Here is a 16,584-nt window from a genome sequence, read left to right on the forward strand (position 1 = left end):
GCGTGATTTGATATTATATGGAATATTTTTCTTCCGTACTCTTTATTTGTAAATGAGTAACATGTANTCAGAAACAGAATTAATTGTTTTTTGAAGTTAGATGTATTAGCTAAAACTTACAAATTGAAACAATTGTGACAAAGGAAATTGCTGCAAATCTTTTTAAATTGTTTAGCTTATTTACAACAAGAGGAACAACGAAGTGTCACCTTTCACAGTGTAGGTATTAACCTACCTCTCAAAGAAACCATTTAGATCAGCGCATTTTAGGTATGTCTGTTCATATATTAATATTATGAAAGCAAGAGTCCCAAAACCCTTCAGATTCATTCATATGTGATGAATATCTCTAGTTAAAGCTTTTGCGATAAATTTGAGCAGTTCTTTGAAACAACTCAGGCAAAATTACTTTTGTTCAAACAAAACTTACTGAGTAATCACAAACAAAAACAAAACAGGCACCATTTAAAAGCTAATATATTTACTTTCAGTTCCTAAAGGATGTTTTGTTCATTCTTTTGATAGATTTTCAAATGGTGTTTAATTTTTGTGGATCAGTGTATTATTGATAACACTAATTAAATGAGATCATTTTCAGAATAGTTGATGCTGTTATGAATAAAATGGTTGTTTACACAGTGCAAAACTTTGGTGGTGCTTGATTTAGTCAGTGGTTTCGCAGAAATTATCGTTGTTGGCATGTTCAGTGTTAGGAGGTAATTTTGTGCTAGAGGATGAGGTGGCTGCATGTTCGGAATATGCATTTATTTTACTGTTGTACAAGTATTAGATTTAGTTTTCTGTAGCAATATACATAAATAATGCATTCGTCATGACACAACACATATCCAATTTGAAACTTCTTGAACTTAAAAAAGAAATGTGTAACCAGCCCTGATATCACAAGTGCAATTAAATTTGGTTATATACATTTATATTAGAAGCAATTTCATCAAAAGTTGTCTAGTAAGCATTTTTGTTTTATAGAATTTTATTGACGTGAGTGAAAATCACTATTATGATTGCATAGAAGATAGAATTTTATAATATTTCAAAGAGTTCAGTTTACTCCCGCAAAAATTTATATTATGATTCAGTAGACAACTCGGACGTTCATAAAGACTCCAGTTTTGTATTTTGGCTGTTCAGTTCTTGATTAATAATGCTTTGTGGGCTTAACTGAGCAGACAGTAAATAAACTGGTGCCATAAAGTAATTTTGTATTTACCACTGAGACAAATAATATAAACAACAAAAGCCAACTAAATAAAAAATACCACATTATTTTCTTTTTTTTCTTTCTTTCTTTTTTTATAAAGCCTTGCAGACTTGTATTTTTTTCTGACGGCTATCAACCATAACGGTTATTTAAGCCCTAATAATAGACTTGTATTTTATTTTTTTTATTTTTTTTAGGCATCTTTTATCCTTTTTTTATATTTTTTAATATGTTTATTTTATCCTTAGCTGAATAAATTGTAACAATTACTGTTCCCTGGCCAGGATGGATAAATACTAATAAAATAATCATGGACCCTTATTCACAACAGCTTCACAATCTCTAATCTTTCTCTTCTTTCTTTATCCTGCTCAATCTTCTTTTCCTTACCGGGCTATCTATCTCTCAGTGCATCTTTCATTCTGTTCGCAATTTCTTACCATCCTCTTACCCATCTTTTTTTCTAACACCTTGTGGTATTTTTTCCTCGCTTCTTGTTTTTCTAGATCTTGCAGAATCTTCAAAAAAAGCGGACAGAACGGAGAGGCCGCCTCAGCTCTGACCCACAGAAAGAGTCAAAGTTCAGCAAAAGCACTCTCATTTTTAAGGTAACCCCCGCCTTGGTAGGAAACTTCTGCAGTCCTGCCCCGTTACTTGCATGCCTCTTCTTTCTGGCCAGGCCTATAACCGCTGCTCGCTTCTTCAGTGCATGTTCAATGGCTTTAACCCTGGGTGTGTAAATATTAATACCAAGTATTACAAAAATAAAAAATAAAAATAAGTAAAAGAAGGAATTATTCATGACCAGACATAAAATAATAGTACTAATTTTTCAAAGTCTAGATTTTTCAACCATTAGTAACCCACGTATTTTGTTACCACTGATCAATGATGTCCTTCCTGTTACCTTAGAATCCACTAATCATGACTGACTTGACGCAAGACACATTGTCACAACAAACTTGGGCACAAGGTTTATCATGTATACCTACAGTTTGGCACCTGAAAAATGATGTACATGCAAGTGCACACAAAACATATAAGATGCTTTTGAACAAAATATGCCAGTGAACGATCATGACCGTAACAGTTGAAAGTGTGATCACTCACTTATTATTTAACAATGTCTGCCATGAATCTAAAATTAATCTTCAAAATTAAATGTTGTTGCTTTGTAACAAATAATATACCATTTCTTTTTTAAGGCAACAGATCCCGAAACAAAATTTTCATATGCAGCCACACACTATTAGTATAATTATAAGCTTTAATTACTTGAAGAAAGGTAACATTTGTAAATATTGTTTTAGCTGTATTTGCCTTAATATCTAACATAACTTACAATTTTTTTTAACAATATTGTATTGCTTTATATGCTTTTGTTGATGTTTTATTTATAGGGCTTGCTTGCTTAATAAACATGTTAATTATCATGTAGTGATAAATAACATATAGAAAAGTATGTGAAAACTTATGGTTTTTTTTAAGTTCATAAATAAATATGTATATGTGTATATTCATTCATTCTGTATACATTTATTTGCTGGTACATATATGTATTTATTTATTTAAAATGTTATTAACAAAAAAATATATATACATATATATTTCAATTGAAATATAATACTAATTTCAAATTTATATTTGCTTTTGTCACTGAGTTTTTGCTTTTAACAGTTTATTTATTTAAAAATAATCTTTTTGCTTAATATATTTATTTTATCAACATCATGTGTTTTTATTAGTTAAAAAGTATTTGCATGGTGCGCTTACTTTTTCTAGAAAATACACATAGTATCTTTATTGAAGATAATGTGAATATTTATAATCAACTAACATGATAAAATGTTAAAATTGTATATGATGCAATAATAATGCTTGAACAAATTTAATAATTTATATTATATATTTCTGAAATTATGAATGTATGGAAATGTAAGATCAAACATAAAGCATACGTACTAACATTATACTGGTATCGAAGCTGATGAACTGCAGGCAGCATGGCCATGTTTAAAACTGTATTAAGGCTACTGGCCTTATCCCAGTCTCTGAGGGGCAGGCAAGAACCAAGGATAAGTGGGGTAAAAAAAGGTGTTTCTTTCCAGATGGTTACTTATTATAAATCAAAAATTATTTCTACAAAAAAAATTTATTTGTCACATAATTTAAATGTTTATATAGGCCGCATAAATATCTTATGTTTCAGTTTCTCAATATGGCAAGTGTCTTTATGAGGATCTTCAACTTAATTTGTATGATGCTTCTCATTGGTCATTGGTCGGGCTGTCTGCAATTTTTGGTTCCTATGCTCCAAGGATTTCCATCGAATTCTTGGGTTGCAATCAATGAGCTCCAGGTGAAAATAATTCTTTTGGTCATCCAATGTTTGTTGTACAAATTAAATTAATTTGATTTTTCAAAATATAGGAAGCATTTTGGTTAGAGCAGTATTCCTGGGCTCTTTTTAAAGCCATGTCTCACATGCTCTGCATCGGATATGGAAGGTTTCCTCCTCAATCTTTAACTGATATGTGGCTAACCATGCTTTCAATGATCAGCGGTGCAACATGCTATGCACTATTTTTAGGACATGCCACTAATTTAATTCAAAGTTTGGATTCATCGAGAAGACAATACAGAGAAAGGGTATTATTCCATACATTCATTTTATATTAGATCTGGATTGTTGTAAAATCAGTCCTTAGCGTTTTTTTTATAATAAATTTAATCAAAATGTCACATTTTGTCATCAAATTTAATAATTTTGTTCCACTATCTGTTGCCATCTCAACTTACATACATACATTCTTCATATATATTAAAAATTGCATAATGTATTGTAAAAATAGTATATTGTAGTATAGTGTATAAAATTGTATAATAATATGTGAAGCTATGTTTAGTTTAAAAATTATTTACCTTTTAGGTGAAACAAGTAGAAGAGTATATGGCTTACAGAAAGTTGCCCAGGGAAATGAGGCAAAGAATAACAGAATATTTTGAACATAGATATCAAGGGAAATTTTTTGATGAAGAAGCAATTCTAGGAGAACTTTCTGAAAAACTTCGTGAGGTAAAGTAAAGTATTTATATTAAGTATATAAAGAAATAAATTTATGTACAAGCTTCTGGTGCATAGTGAAGATTTTTGTTATAAATTTCTCTCCATTGAATTTCGTATGAACATATTCAAAACCCTTACATTTTTTTTTCATCAAAAAATCTGGTTTGTATCCATTCTCTGGTATGTAATAAACTATACATCAGATTAATAAAATGAAAACCATTCCAAATGTTACATTGAATATATCATGCTGTGCATAAATCATGCATTAGTTTCTTTAAATTTTTTTCAAATGTTTCTGTTTTGGTACAAAATTATTTAAGTACTAGAAAATACTGTGATAATGAAAGAGTAAAACACAGTAATTAATAGATTTTTTAAATTTAAATATGTTGTTTGAATTAAATTGGTTTTATGTTGTCTGATTTTCAGGATGTAATAAACTACAACTGTCGTTCTTTAGTGGCTTCTGTTCCATTTTTTGCTAATGCAGATGGGAATTTTGTATCTGATGTTGTTACAAAACTTCGTTACGAAGTCTTCCAGCCAGGTAAAAATATCACAAGTTCATTTTAATAAATTGTTAAGTTTTTGAGTTTATTAGGTACAATTCTTTATAAACTTAAACATTTCCTACCACCACTTATAAAGTAATCCTGCAATCCTTGAAAAAACTGAGGTGAGGCAACAAATACTCACAGACTTATACAAGCCTGCATACAGTAGGGGAGTATTATTAGACCCATCCTGTCATTTATACTGCTGACTTTCTTGTACATAAAAACTTATTACTTTGTCTTGGATTAAAAAACATGCAACACCAGGAACATGTTTAAAATTAAATTAAATCAAAACATATTACATTATTTATGCATTTATCTCCATGTTTAATGTTACAATCTCCGAATAATCGTTTAATTTTACATTTTTTATTTCAAATTTCTTAAACCAAATCTACTTCCCTCCCTTTATTGAAACTGTGAAACACTGTTGTATTTAAATTGGGTGTGTGTGTGTTTTTTAAAAAGTTTAAATGGTCCTTAAATTCAGAAAATTTGTTTAAGTTTTTTGGTGGGTTGGTGGGGGGTTGAATACAATTTTTTCTCCACTGCAACCTAAACAAGTCTATTGTGGAACCCCTATGTCTTATAGCCTTACCTTGGAAAGTGTGCTTTTTTCCTTATAAAACAGAGCAATTTCCTTGGTGCCTCTTCACGGAACTCTTTGGGTATGAGAAATGTCCTACCAAAGTGGCTGTACCATAAACGGGCAAATGCCGCATTCGCAAAAAATATGTGCCGATGTCTCTGGCTCTTCCTGACAGAGCCAGCATGTTTCCTTCTCAGCCTTGCCCATTTTTCTTAAGGTGATAGTTAAGAGGGCAGTGGCAGATATAAAGGCCTTTAATCCTTCTCAAATCCTGCCTGCTGAAAGAGAGGAATTCTTTCGTTTTCCGTTTTGAGATGTTGATAAATCTCTTAGCTTGTCTCATACCTAGAGTGTTTATCCAATGTTTGAGTTTTTATTTCTCATTCCATTTTGTGGTGGCTACTCCTTAGATCTGGTTTTCTTTCTTTATATCTAAGGAGTCTGTTGACACTCTCAAAAGCCACCTTTTGTACATAAACATGTAATGTTGGGAGGATGAGTGCAGTCTCCATTACTTTAGTGGGCAGGTATGCATTGCCCGTCTAGTATTGAGACACGCTAGTCCTTGTAGACTTTGTAATTTGGTCTGCGTCTCCTTATTTAGTGCCTCTGGCCACCATGCTAGAGCTTCATAAGTCTTTATGCTAAGGGTCTTACCGTTGTGCTGTACAACCAGTATGCCATTTTGAAGTATATTCCCCAATTTTTACTGCCTTTTTCTCGTTCCATCTTCCTATAATATTTAGGGTACTTTACATTTGATTTGACAGAGTGTCTTCAAATTTCCCTTTTTTGATTGTTTCCATCTGCGTAACCTATGGTATGGTATCGTAACTCATTGAGTTCTTCGATTAGATCATGATTACTAGCAGCCAGAGAAGTGGCAATAGTACCCCTTCTTGGTGGCACCTAGTATAGGTATTTGTATAGTCTGATGACCAAGTTCAGTGCTTATTATCTGATATCTCAGCATTGCTAATTTCCAATTTGTAGTTGGGAGGTCTATGCCTTTCCTCTATACAGCCGTCTCAATAGCTTTGTACGAGGTATTGTCAAAGGCTCCCTATATATCCATGAAGTAGCAGAGTGCTATTTTCCTATCTTCGAATGATTTGTGAACATGCTCTACCAATTTGTTTGGGGCCATCTCCGTGGCTTTAATGTTTTAGTATGCATGCTGCTGATCATGAAGGGTAATTTTTACACGATAATTGTCCTTAATTTCTTGGCCTATAATTTTCACCATTGTTTTCTGGACAAAAGAAGTTAGGCTTATGGGTCCTACTGCCTTTGCCGAATCTGTGGTGGAACTTCCTCCTTTCGGTATGTACACAACCCCTTGTGTGTCTACATATCTTTGGGATATGTGCTAGTTCATAGCTGAGCCCTGAAAATGTTTACCAGTATTGGTAACAGGGATTCCAGTCCCTGTTGCAATAACATAGGGAAAATATTGTCCCCTCCTGGTGATTTGTAGGTGTTAAATGTGCTTATTGCCCATTTAACTTTGTTGGGAGTAATATTTTACCTGAAAGACTCCTAGCCTTTTTGAACAGTTGGCAGTTTCTGCTCAGTTCTTTCCAGGTCTCCTCTTTGTCATCCACATGCTCTGCGTCCTTGGGAAGTGGACCGCAATCATTTCTTCCTGGGTGCTTCTCTCGTCCTGGGTTTTACTCCCATCTGCCTCTAGAATAAAGCCCTTACTTGTTTGATTTAGGCAAGTGTTTTTTAACTCTTGTTTTAATTTCTCTGCCGCTTTGCTCTATATATTTAATATCATAATCATTACAATTAAGTTGGCTTTTTGACAAGTTATCAATGTTTTTTTAGGTTTTGAAAGGATGTTTCTAAGAGAACAAGTACCTCTAGAAGCTACTCAAATACCTTCTCATCTAAGAATTTTACCTACTTTTTTGATTAGGTCACTAATATATGGCAAGCAACAGAAACCTTGAACCGTATTTTCATTAAATCAAATCCAACCTATTCATGGTCTATCTGAGATTGCATATTGAAATAGCCATGGTTGGATAAAAAAATATTGCCAAATCTTTGAAGTAATGGCTGAAGTTTAATTAGTGAGTTCTAATTAGTGCTTAGTAGATAAGTGTAATAACAGTTTTTTTCCCCAATTTTGTATTGTATCGTTTAATTAGACAACTCGACAGACAGGTTATAATATTATAAATTAAGTTATCATTTTATTTAAAAAAATCTACTTTTTATAAAATTATATTTTGTTGTATTACATATTGATGTAAATAAAAGCATTGTTCATTCATTCAGTCATTTATTTTTCAATATTCATACTTCTGAGCCATAAATTAATTCACATGTACTGTGGTTTAGTAGGCTGAACAAGCATCATGATGTAATTCGATCACTACTGATAATTTCAGCCTAATGATTTTCGCTGGGTTGGTCTGACAGGGCATTAGGGGGTGCGTTAGGGCATTTCATCATCGTCATTGTTGGGTTTAACACAAACCATTATTAAAAACTGAAGAAGGAATGAAGTATAAATGCATCCGATAGACCAAAATAGCTAGTATAGGCAGTCAAAAATAATCAAAATGACTTATGACAAAAAAATCAAAATTACTATATCCCTTGTCGTTTTATTTTATTTTATTTTTTCTAATTGTATATCACCTGATCTTTATACTGATTGCTTCTCTATTATTGCAGCTAATCCAAACAGGGCACAATCAGTCCCAATTAAGTTGAAACTAACAAGTTTCTACTGTACAGATTGTTATATTCTTACTGCTCCTAATTAAACCTTTATTAATTTTCTTTGGTTTATTTTAGGTGATATTATAATCAAGGAAGGAACGATAGGCACAAAAATGTATTTTATACAAGAAGGAATTGTTGATATTGTCATGGCGAATGGAGAGGTGGCAACAAGTCTTAGTGATGGCTCTTATTTTGGTGAAATTTGTCTTCTAACAAATGCAAGAAGAGTCGCAAGTGTTCGTGCTGAAACGTACTGCAACCTTTTCTCCCTCTCAGTAGAACACTTCAATGCAGTTCTCGACCAATATCCACTCATGAGACGAACGATGGAGAGTGTAGCAGCTGAAAGGTATCGTATAAATCGTGAGCGACAACGGGCACGAGAACATAATACACCTCCAGTTGCAGTAGATAATAATATTGAAGAGCATCGACTTTAGCATGAATTTTATTTTATATTTTCAATTATCAAATTTTACCAATGAACTCTGCTTTATTATTACATTTTTAATTTATTTAAATTACTTACATTTTTATTTTACTTTGGCTAAGATTTTTATAATTTTAATGTCTATGTTTAATTCATGCATGTACCTATTTAGAAATAGTTTGTTTTATTTGTTTATTTTTCTTATTGCTGTTCTTATTTTATTTTAATACGTGTATTTTAATTTTTTAATGTTATATTACCTATTTTATTACTTATTTTTTATGTTATCACTTGCTTAAACAATGTTATTGTAATAGTTGATTCCTGTAAGCAAAGCAATGACATAGATATGAAATCATACTCAGCATTTTAGCACTTTTTAATTGTTTTTATTTATTTAGTTTTTTACATTTATTAACTTGTCTAGTACATTATTTTATCAGATTTATATTTGCATGATTTAGTGTGTAGCATGATAATTTGATTTAACTTTAGTTTTTTATGTGTTCAAGCAGAGTAAATTATTAACTCTGCCTCTATTTGTAATTATTTTAACGTTTTTAACTAAATGCTATGTTATCTAAAGTAGACCTAATTAACTAATTCAATGCATGTAAATATGAATTTTGTACATTTTTTTTAGTTTTGTTTATTCTTTTGTAAAAAGTATAGGAATTTATTTTATTGTAAAGTGTTATTATAGTTAAACTACTTTATTAAATATGCCAATATACACAGGAAAACCTAATTGTCATAATTTATATAAGTATTTTTTTTTTTTTTACAAAATGTTAAATCTTGTCACACAAGTGAATCTGTGTGAAAGTATACGCATACGTGTGCTTATGTGCATGTGAGTGTTAGTTCTTTAATTGGTTTATTTCGTTTTAAATTTAAATATTTAAATAAAAGTACCATTTAAATTATCTGCAGGTCAAACAGTGCCAAAAATAAATATGCAATATTTAATTTTTAAAAAATATTGAAATATTCCTTTAATAAAACTTTATTGATTTAAAGTTTTATATTCATGAACACTAAAATTGAAAAAATTGTATTTACAAAGATAGTTTTACAAAACTCAACTTATCAAACACAATGGAAATTTCAAAAGCTAATCTTTTTGGCCCATAAATATAAAAATTTACTTGATGGTGCAAGGCTGTAATTCTATTAACACCTCTTAAAAAAATTGGTGATGATTCAACAACTTTAAAAAATTAACATTAGGATGATTTGACATTTTAAGTATTTTTTCATGATATTTTTACATATATTCTAAATAATTCTAATAAAAAAATTAAAATGACCAATTAAATTATTTTTGATTAAACCCTAATATCATCCTTCTTAATGTCTTTTAAAAAATTTAAAATGGTTTTTATTGTTAAAATTGCAAAATGTTTTCTATTTTTAAAATATAGAAATAATATTATTACAAGGAAGTGTCATGTCAAAACATTTTAACTTATCCTCATTCCTGCTACTTACAGTCTTTAAAAATCTAACGTATTTTAATTTATTTAACATTACATATTGGAAAATATGACGAATAAATGATTTCCAATATCAATTTCTTTAGTTATTTGTTAACCAAAGGTTAGAAAAAAGGAGTTAGCATGTACATAAAACTCGTGCTTCTTACTCTCCTATTTTCTCCATTTCACAAAAACCTTGAATCATGGATATGTAACCTATTCTTAACCTTAGCCAACCTAACTCATTCAAGGATTATCCCACCTCTTATCTAACACAATCAAACCATGTTCCTAACCTGTCTGTAACATAACATAATCAATCCCATCCCTTATCCTACCTAAATTTAGCTGTCTTTAATTTTAATTCTATCCTGTTTTATCTAATGTAATTAAACCCACCCCTAACAATAAACCTGGCTCATTTCTAACTTAACCTGAAATAACCCGGCCCCACCCTTAACTCTTACCCATCGCTAACCTAACATAACCAATCCAATATCTAGCCCTAAACCTAACCCCTTCTTTAACTTTGACTAACCAAACCCATTCCTAGCTTTACTTTACCCAAACCCTACCTAAATTATCTCTTCCCTAACATAATCTATTCTAACCTAACCAAACCTGTCCCTAACCCTACTTAAGCATAACCTTACCTAAACTAACCAACCTAAATAATCGTGACCATATCCCTTTTTTGCCCAACCTCTATTCAAACTAACCATCCCTAATTTAATAAAACCTGTCCTTAACTATAACCCAACCCATGCACACTCTCTAGTAACAAGAACTCGATTACAAAACATAAAACTAATTTGTGTGTCCAATCCAAAAATATATCAATCTCAAAATATTATCAATAATAATTTTCTAGAAAACGACTTAAATATCATTAGTATAAAAAAATAGTTTTAACTCATTACTTTAAAATAATTTTAAACCTGAATATTTGTTTATATTAATAATTGCTTATTTGTATGCTATACTATTCACAATCGCTCCATGATAATGTTTAGTATGTAATGAACCTCAACATAAATTTGGAAAAGGGCTTAATTATTTTTCTTCAAACTTTACTCCATAACTTCAAAATAGTGAACTGAAATCAAAATAATTATCTTTATTTTATTTTTCATATATTTTAATGTATTGATTAGTTTTTTTATACACCCCATTACAAGGTAATTATTTTCTATATTGAATATACATGGTCATATTTATATTTTATTTCATATTTGTTCATTATAGATTAAAAGAAAAAAGTCCCCTGCTTGAGAGTTCGTGATTGAACAGTTATTTTAAACTTTTAATTGATAAATATTTCTAGTATAACTGGTATCACCCAGCTTTAACAAATACTTTTTTTTTAAACTTCAATCATTTATGCAATTTACTTACATTAAGTTAATTTAAAATCCATTTAAGTGTGAAAAATACAACATTGTTTTTAAATTAATAATTATGGGCATATACATTAAATACTATTATTATTGACAGATTAATGTTATATGGGTACATTTAGATATTTGCCATTTCAGACAAACTTTTTACAAACAATATACAAACTTGTATGAACAAAAATAAAATTATTTTAAAATTGTAATATGAATAAGTGAAGTTCCACTGTTAACCTGAGTACTACCTGAAAGAAAGGATCCTTTCGACCAAAGAATCAGGGTTTCTCTACTTATTTTTAAAAGTGAATTCAAGTTCACAAGTAGATTTAGAACAAATTGAAATAGTATGTTTTGGATATTAAATATTTTTATAACTGATACAGTTTTTTTTTTCTGTTTGAAATGTTTTTATTGTATATTAATGATTTTCTTTCAAAATTCACATACTAAGAAACAAGTACTTGGCAGGTTAATTTAGACAATAAAATTAATGATTTAATGTGAAATAATTGATAAAACAGGGGGAAACTTGTGTATTAGTAGGCAACTGATCAAATTGAAAAAAATATTAAAGTGAGAAGAAGCATATCAAAACTATCCAGTTTTGGATAAATATAAAATAAAAACAAATCACGTTAGTTTGTAGCAAGAATTTAAACACATATAAAACCAATAGTTATCACTTATAATAATTATTATATATTGATGTATGCTTTGTGGCATGTATGGCAAAGGTGAGTTTCTTCATCTTTGCTAATCGTACTAGATCCAACACCAGCCAGAAAATTAATTGTACACAGTCAATAGACTGATAACAATAAACAGTCAAATTATCCCATGGAAGATGAATATACAAATCATACATTATTTCAAGAATGAGAAATCCTGTTTACTACAGATCAATCATTCTGATAATAACCTAATGACAAATCATAATATTTTTGTTTAAATTGATTTGAATTTGCAAATATAAAGTAATTGTAAAAGTAAACATTAATTCCTGTCATACCTGAGAAGGACCTGATATTCAACTACCAATGGGCTGTATTGGTAGAGGGGGTCAGAACAACTTTAAAATACTTTTTTTCAAATTATTATCAATTAAATTGCCATGGCTACACAGGGATTCAAACTTACAACTGTTAATAGGGGAAATAACAAGTCAGCCACTCTAACCCAATGGCACTGGCAATCCCCAAAATTTTTGTTTTAAAATTAGATAATACATTTTACAAAAATATTAGTAATAGTTTATTTATGTATTTAATTTTCTCAACCTAGTAAGTTAATTAAACAAAATTTTCCTCTTAAAGTCACTTCACAAGGCATTAAAACATTTCAAACAAAAATACAGTTGTAATTTTGTCGTTACCGATCATTCTCACGGGATGTGTTGGATGCATTTCGGCATTTGGTTATCTAAAGTGTGTCTGTGATGATGTGAGGATAGGCATATCAAAATGTGTGATATACAGCAACTGGCTGTTCAATAATTCGTTGAAGTAGTTAGGAGCGGTCTGGAATAATTATTTTAGATAAACACCTTTTTCATTTTTTACCGATGTTTGTTAATTTTTCAAATAAACATATATTTTGTAATTAACCCCGGCCCTGAAGATGACCCGATTTGAGGTTGAAACAGTGGCAAAAAAATGAACAACAAGGTGTTTATCTAAAATATTTTATTCCTGACTGCTCCTCACTATTTCAACATATCATATCAAAATGTTCGGAAATGAAATTACAGGTTCTTCACCTAGCAGACCACATGAAGAAAACTTTAAAAAAAGTTCCCGTAATATAGTAATATATGAGTTAAAAGAAAAAATATTTTGTTAATACACCATTTAAGATTGCAATTTTGAGTCTGATTCATTAAATTGTCAATTTTATTTTTACAGGTTAAACAAAATTGGTAAAAATCCTAACCTTGTTTCGCATCATGAAGAGGAAGAAGAAGAAGAAATGGGAAGTGAGAGTAAAACAATAAATGCAGTCGTGAATGCATTGTCTGAACAAGCAGAACATGCAAATACATCAGTCGAATCTGTCGGCAATAGGTCACTAATCAGTGAACTTGGAAGAAGCCTTCATATTTTAACAGCAAGCCTCCCACGTCCCAAATCCGAGACCAACTTTGCTGCTATTCATGAGCTTCAAATGAGCACCAGACCAACTTTCCATAAATCAGACACATTTAATAAGGACGAATCAAACAATACATACCAGTAACAGGAAATAACTAACACATATTTCATAAAACCATTTCACACAATACCTGCTTTTAAGTACCTACTCAAAATGAATTAATTTGTTTATTAGATTTTGGCTGAGACTAATAATACAACACTTTATAAAAAATTTTTTTTTACAAATGAAATATTATTGACTTAATATGTTTAATTTAACAATAAATTACATTAAAATGTATAAATATGTTGTTTATAAATGTATAAACAATACTTTTATGAGTGTTATATGTTTGATTGTTAATCTATTTGACTACCAATGATGCTGAAACACTTTCAACTTTTCAAGTTCAAAAGTTGACAGTTTTTTTTGCAAAATGTTGTGTACAAAAATAAATTGTTATAGTTAAATAATTTATATTTCGTTGATTGAAGAATGTTTTAATTGTGTTATATCACAATGAAATAAATGATAAAGCTGTGATTTTAAATTTAATTGTAATTTTGTTACTTGGTTTAGCATTCATAAGCAGACCATGTATAAATTGTACTTGGCAATTTACAATGTGACTTGTTACTTACTTTTAGGTTTAAGAGTTATTTGTGTACATGCTAAAATATTTTTCATGTTAAAATGAACTTTTCTGCTTTATGAAATGTTTCTTTTTCATACTTAATTTAATAGTTACATGGTTTATACACACTAAAAACAAAAATTAATTTGCCTATGCCAAAATAATATTTCTATAGATTGAAAAGTATTCTAATAAATTCTGTCCTATTTTATATAAAGAATATTTTGTCGGATTTAACAGAATTTAATATAATAACATCAATTAATAAACCAAATCTTTTATAAGTGCATCACAAAATGGTGCAATGTAAATATTAATTATTATAGAGTGAAGATCTTAAAATGTAAATATATTTTGAACAAGATGAAAAGAGTTCGTACTTAAAACATCCAGGACTTAATTGTTCAAGAGAACTGGCAATGATGGAATGGGTAAGGGATCTTTTTCTGTCCATCGTGATATAAATCACTGTAAATAATATTCTTAATTTCATTAGGAAAGACTTTATAATTAATTAAATAAATCAGCATACACACACATTCATATTTATGTAATATGTATATATTTGTGTGTGTATGTATACAAAACATACAGTATTGTAAAAACGTTAAATACTCCACATCAATTAGATTAAGTCAGCTAGAAAATGCAATATCTTTGTAGTATATGAAGAGTAAGATTATAGCTTTAAACTATTAGGGTGCTCAATTATAACAGCTGCATTTTACACTAACTTCCGACCTTGTTTTTTATGTTTGATTTTTATTTATACTAAGTTACGAACGAAAAGTAACAGGATAATGTCTAACATTGAACTAATTTATGAAACTATTATTATACTAATCCAATAGGCCTAATAATTTCATATAAAGTATGCTTTGTGGTTTTAGTTTCAATGTTCAATATCTACAAATTATTTTATTTTTAAAGGATATGTTGTATACTTAATAGTTTATTTCCCTAGTTATTTAGTACAGATAAGTAAATAATTTGTCACAGTGTAATATTTGAAGTTGATTTTTAAAACAATTTGTTTAGAAGGTTTACCCATTATGATTATTTAAGTTTCTTTTCTTCCTCATATAAAAATGACATAAACCTTGTTTGGTACCTCAAAAATTGGATGGAAATTATGTGCCTTTGCATTAAACACAATTAACATTAAAATACAAATAATGTAAAAGAGCTGAACCATTTTTGGATTGATACCAAACAAGCTATGCTGATAAATAAAATTTTTATTTATATTTTACATTTATTCATTCTGTACATAACAAATGTGTTAATACTATACCTAAAATATAGTGATATATTGGTTAAAGTGTCATTTAGTGAATGAAATTAGCTTTACCGAAAAAAATATAATTAAAAAAAAACATAAGTATATATAACATATAAACGTAGAAAAGCATTTGAAGTAAACACTAGCTTCATGGACTGTCCATATCACAATTTTGGTATTTAAAGCATTTATTAGTTGAGAAAAGAATTTCAAAAAAATCTTATTTCACATATTATTATACTAGAAGATAGGGTTTATTTTTTGTTTTGTCAATTATAGATGCTAAAAAAAGCAAAATGATGCAAAAAAAAAGGGGTTTTATAAATAATATGTTCTAGATAATTTTAGCTTTGACAGAATTATAAGATTAGTTTCTTATTGATAATGTCTAATCAATTTTCAATGATTTCAACAATATATTACTATTTAAATTGAAAACATAATTTTTAAATATACCAAAAGTGCTCGTTGCTGTTATATATTGCTGGTTAAATCACTATATTGTAGGTGCAAGAAGGACTGCTTTATTATAGCTCTTATGACTAAGTGAAAAAAGAATTTTAAAAGGAGTGGGCGCTGTGCTGACGCTCTGTGATCTGTAATTCGATAGATTGTTGATGAAATGACTGTTAATGTGGATTATAAAAACAAATTTTTAACAAATGAACCAACAGTTTAAAAATTAAAATATTGATTGTATCACAAAAAAAATAAAAAATCGTGTCCAAATTTATATAACTAGTGATAATGTCATTTGTTATTCACACTGTTTCTTTTCTTTCTTTTTTACAAATGTAAATGGCCTAAAAATAATAGATTTTTATTTAATTTCTTTATTTCACCTCACATGTGAATTTTCAATTTTAACTAGGGCTGTTATTATTTTCTCAAACTACTTTTATCAGCATCTATCGAAATTTCAAAAAACTACAAATTAGTTGTTACAAAAGACTGTCAACAGTTTTGTTATTATACATGGGGAAATTCAGAGATTGTAGGCATTCAGTTTAAGATTTTTCTTTCCTGAAATCTCTTAGATACTGTAGAAATTTAAAAGAAAAA

At 29.4% G+C, this 16,584-nt stretch overlaps 1 protein-coding gene across 2 annotated transcripts in view; it reads left to right on the forward strand.

Moving 5' to 3' along the window:
• The window catches only part of LOC106669203 (potassium/sodium hyperpolarization-activated cyclic nucleotide-gated channel 2), a 49,850-nt gene extending 35,984 nt beyond the window's left edge, over positions 1-13,866 (forward strand). The window contains exons 4-10 of one of the 2 annotated variants that reach the window (XM_024227276.1): positions 1,726-1,827; positions 3,429-3,578; positions 3,650-3,868; positions 4,149-4,295; positions 4,719-4,836; positions 8,247-8,523; positions 13,378-13,866. In XM_024227276.1, coding sequence (XP_024083044.1) covers positions 1,726-1,827; positions 3,429-3,578; positions 3,650-3,868; positions 4,149-4,295; positions 4,719-4,836; positions 8,247-8,523; positions 13,378-13,708 — 1,344 coding nt within the window. In that variant the 3' untranslated portion in view covers positions 13,709-13,866. The remainder of the gene's footprint in view (positions 1-1,725; positions 1,828-3,428; positions 3,579-3,649; positions 3,869-4,148; positions 4,296-4,718; positions 4,837-8,246; positions 8,524-13,377) is intronic. The other variant, XM_024227277.1, reaches the window with a different exon arrangement.
• The last annotated feature ends 2,718 nt before the right edge of the window (positions 13,867-16,584 follow it).

The sequence above is a fragment of the Cimex lectularius genome, unplaced genomic scaffold (assembly GCF_000648675.2).
Source record: "Cimex lectularius strain Harlan isolate CLEC.00 unplaced genomic scaffold, Clec_2.1 scaffold213, whole genome shotgun sequence".
Lineage (NCBI taxonomy): Eukaryota > Metazoa > Arthropoda > Insecta > Hemiptera > Cimicidae > Cimex > Cimex lectularius.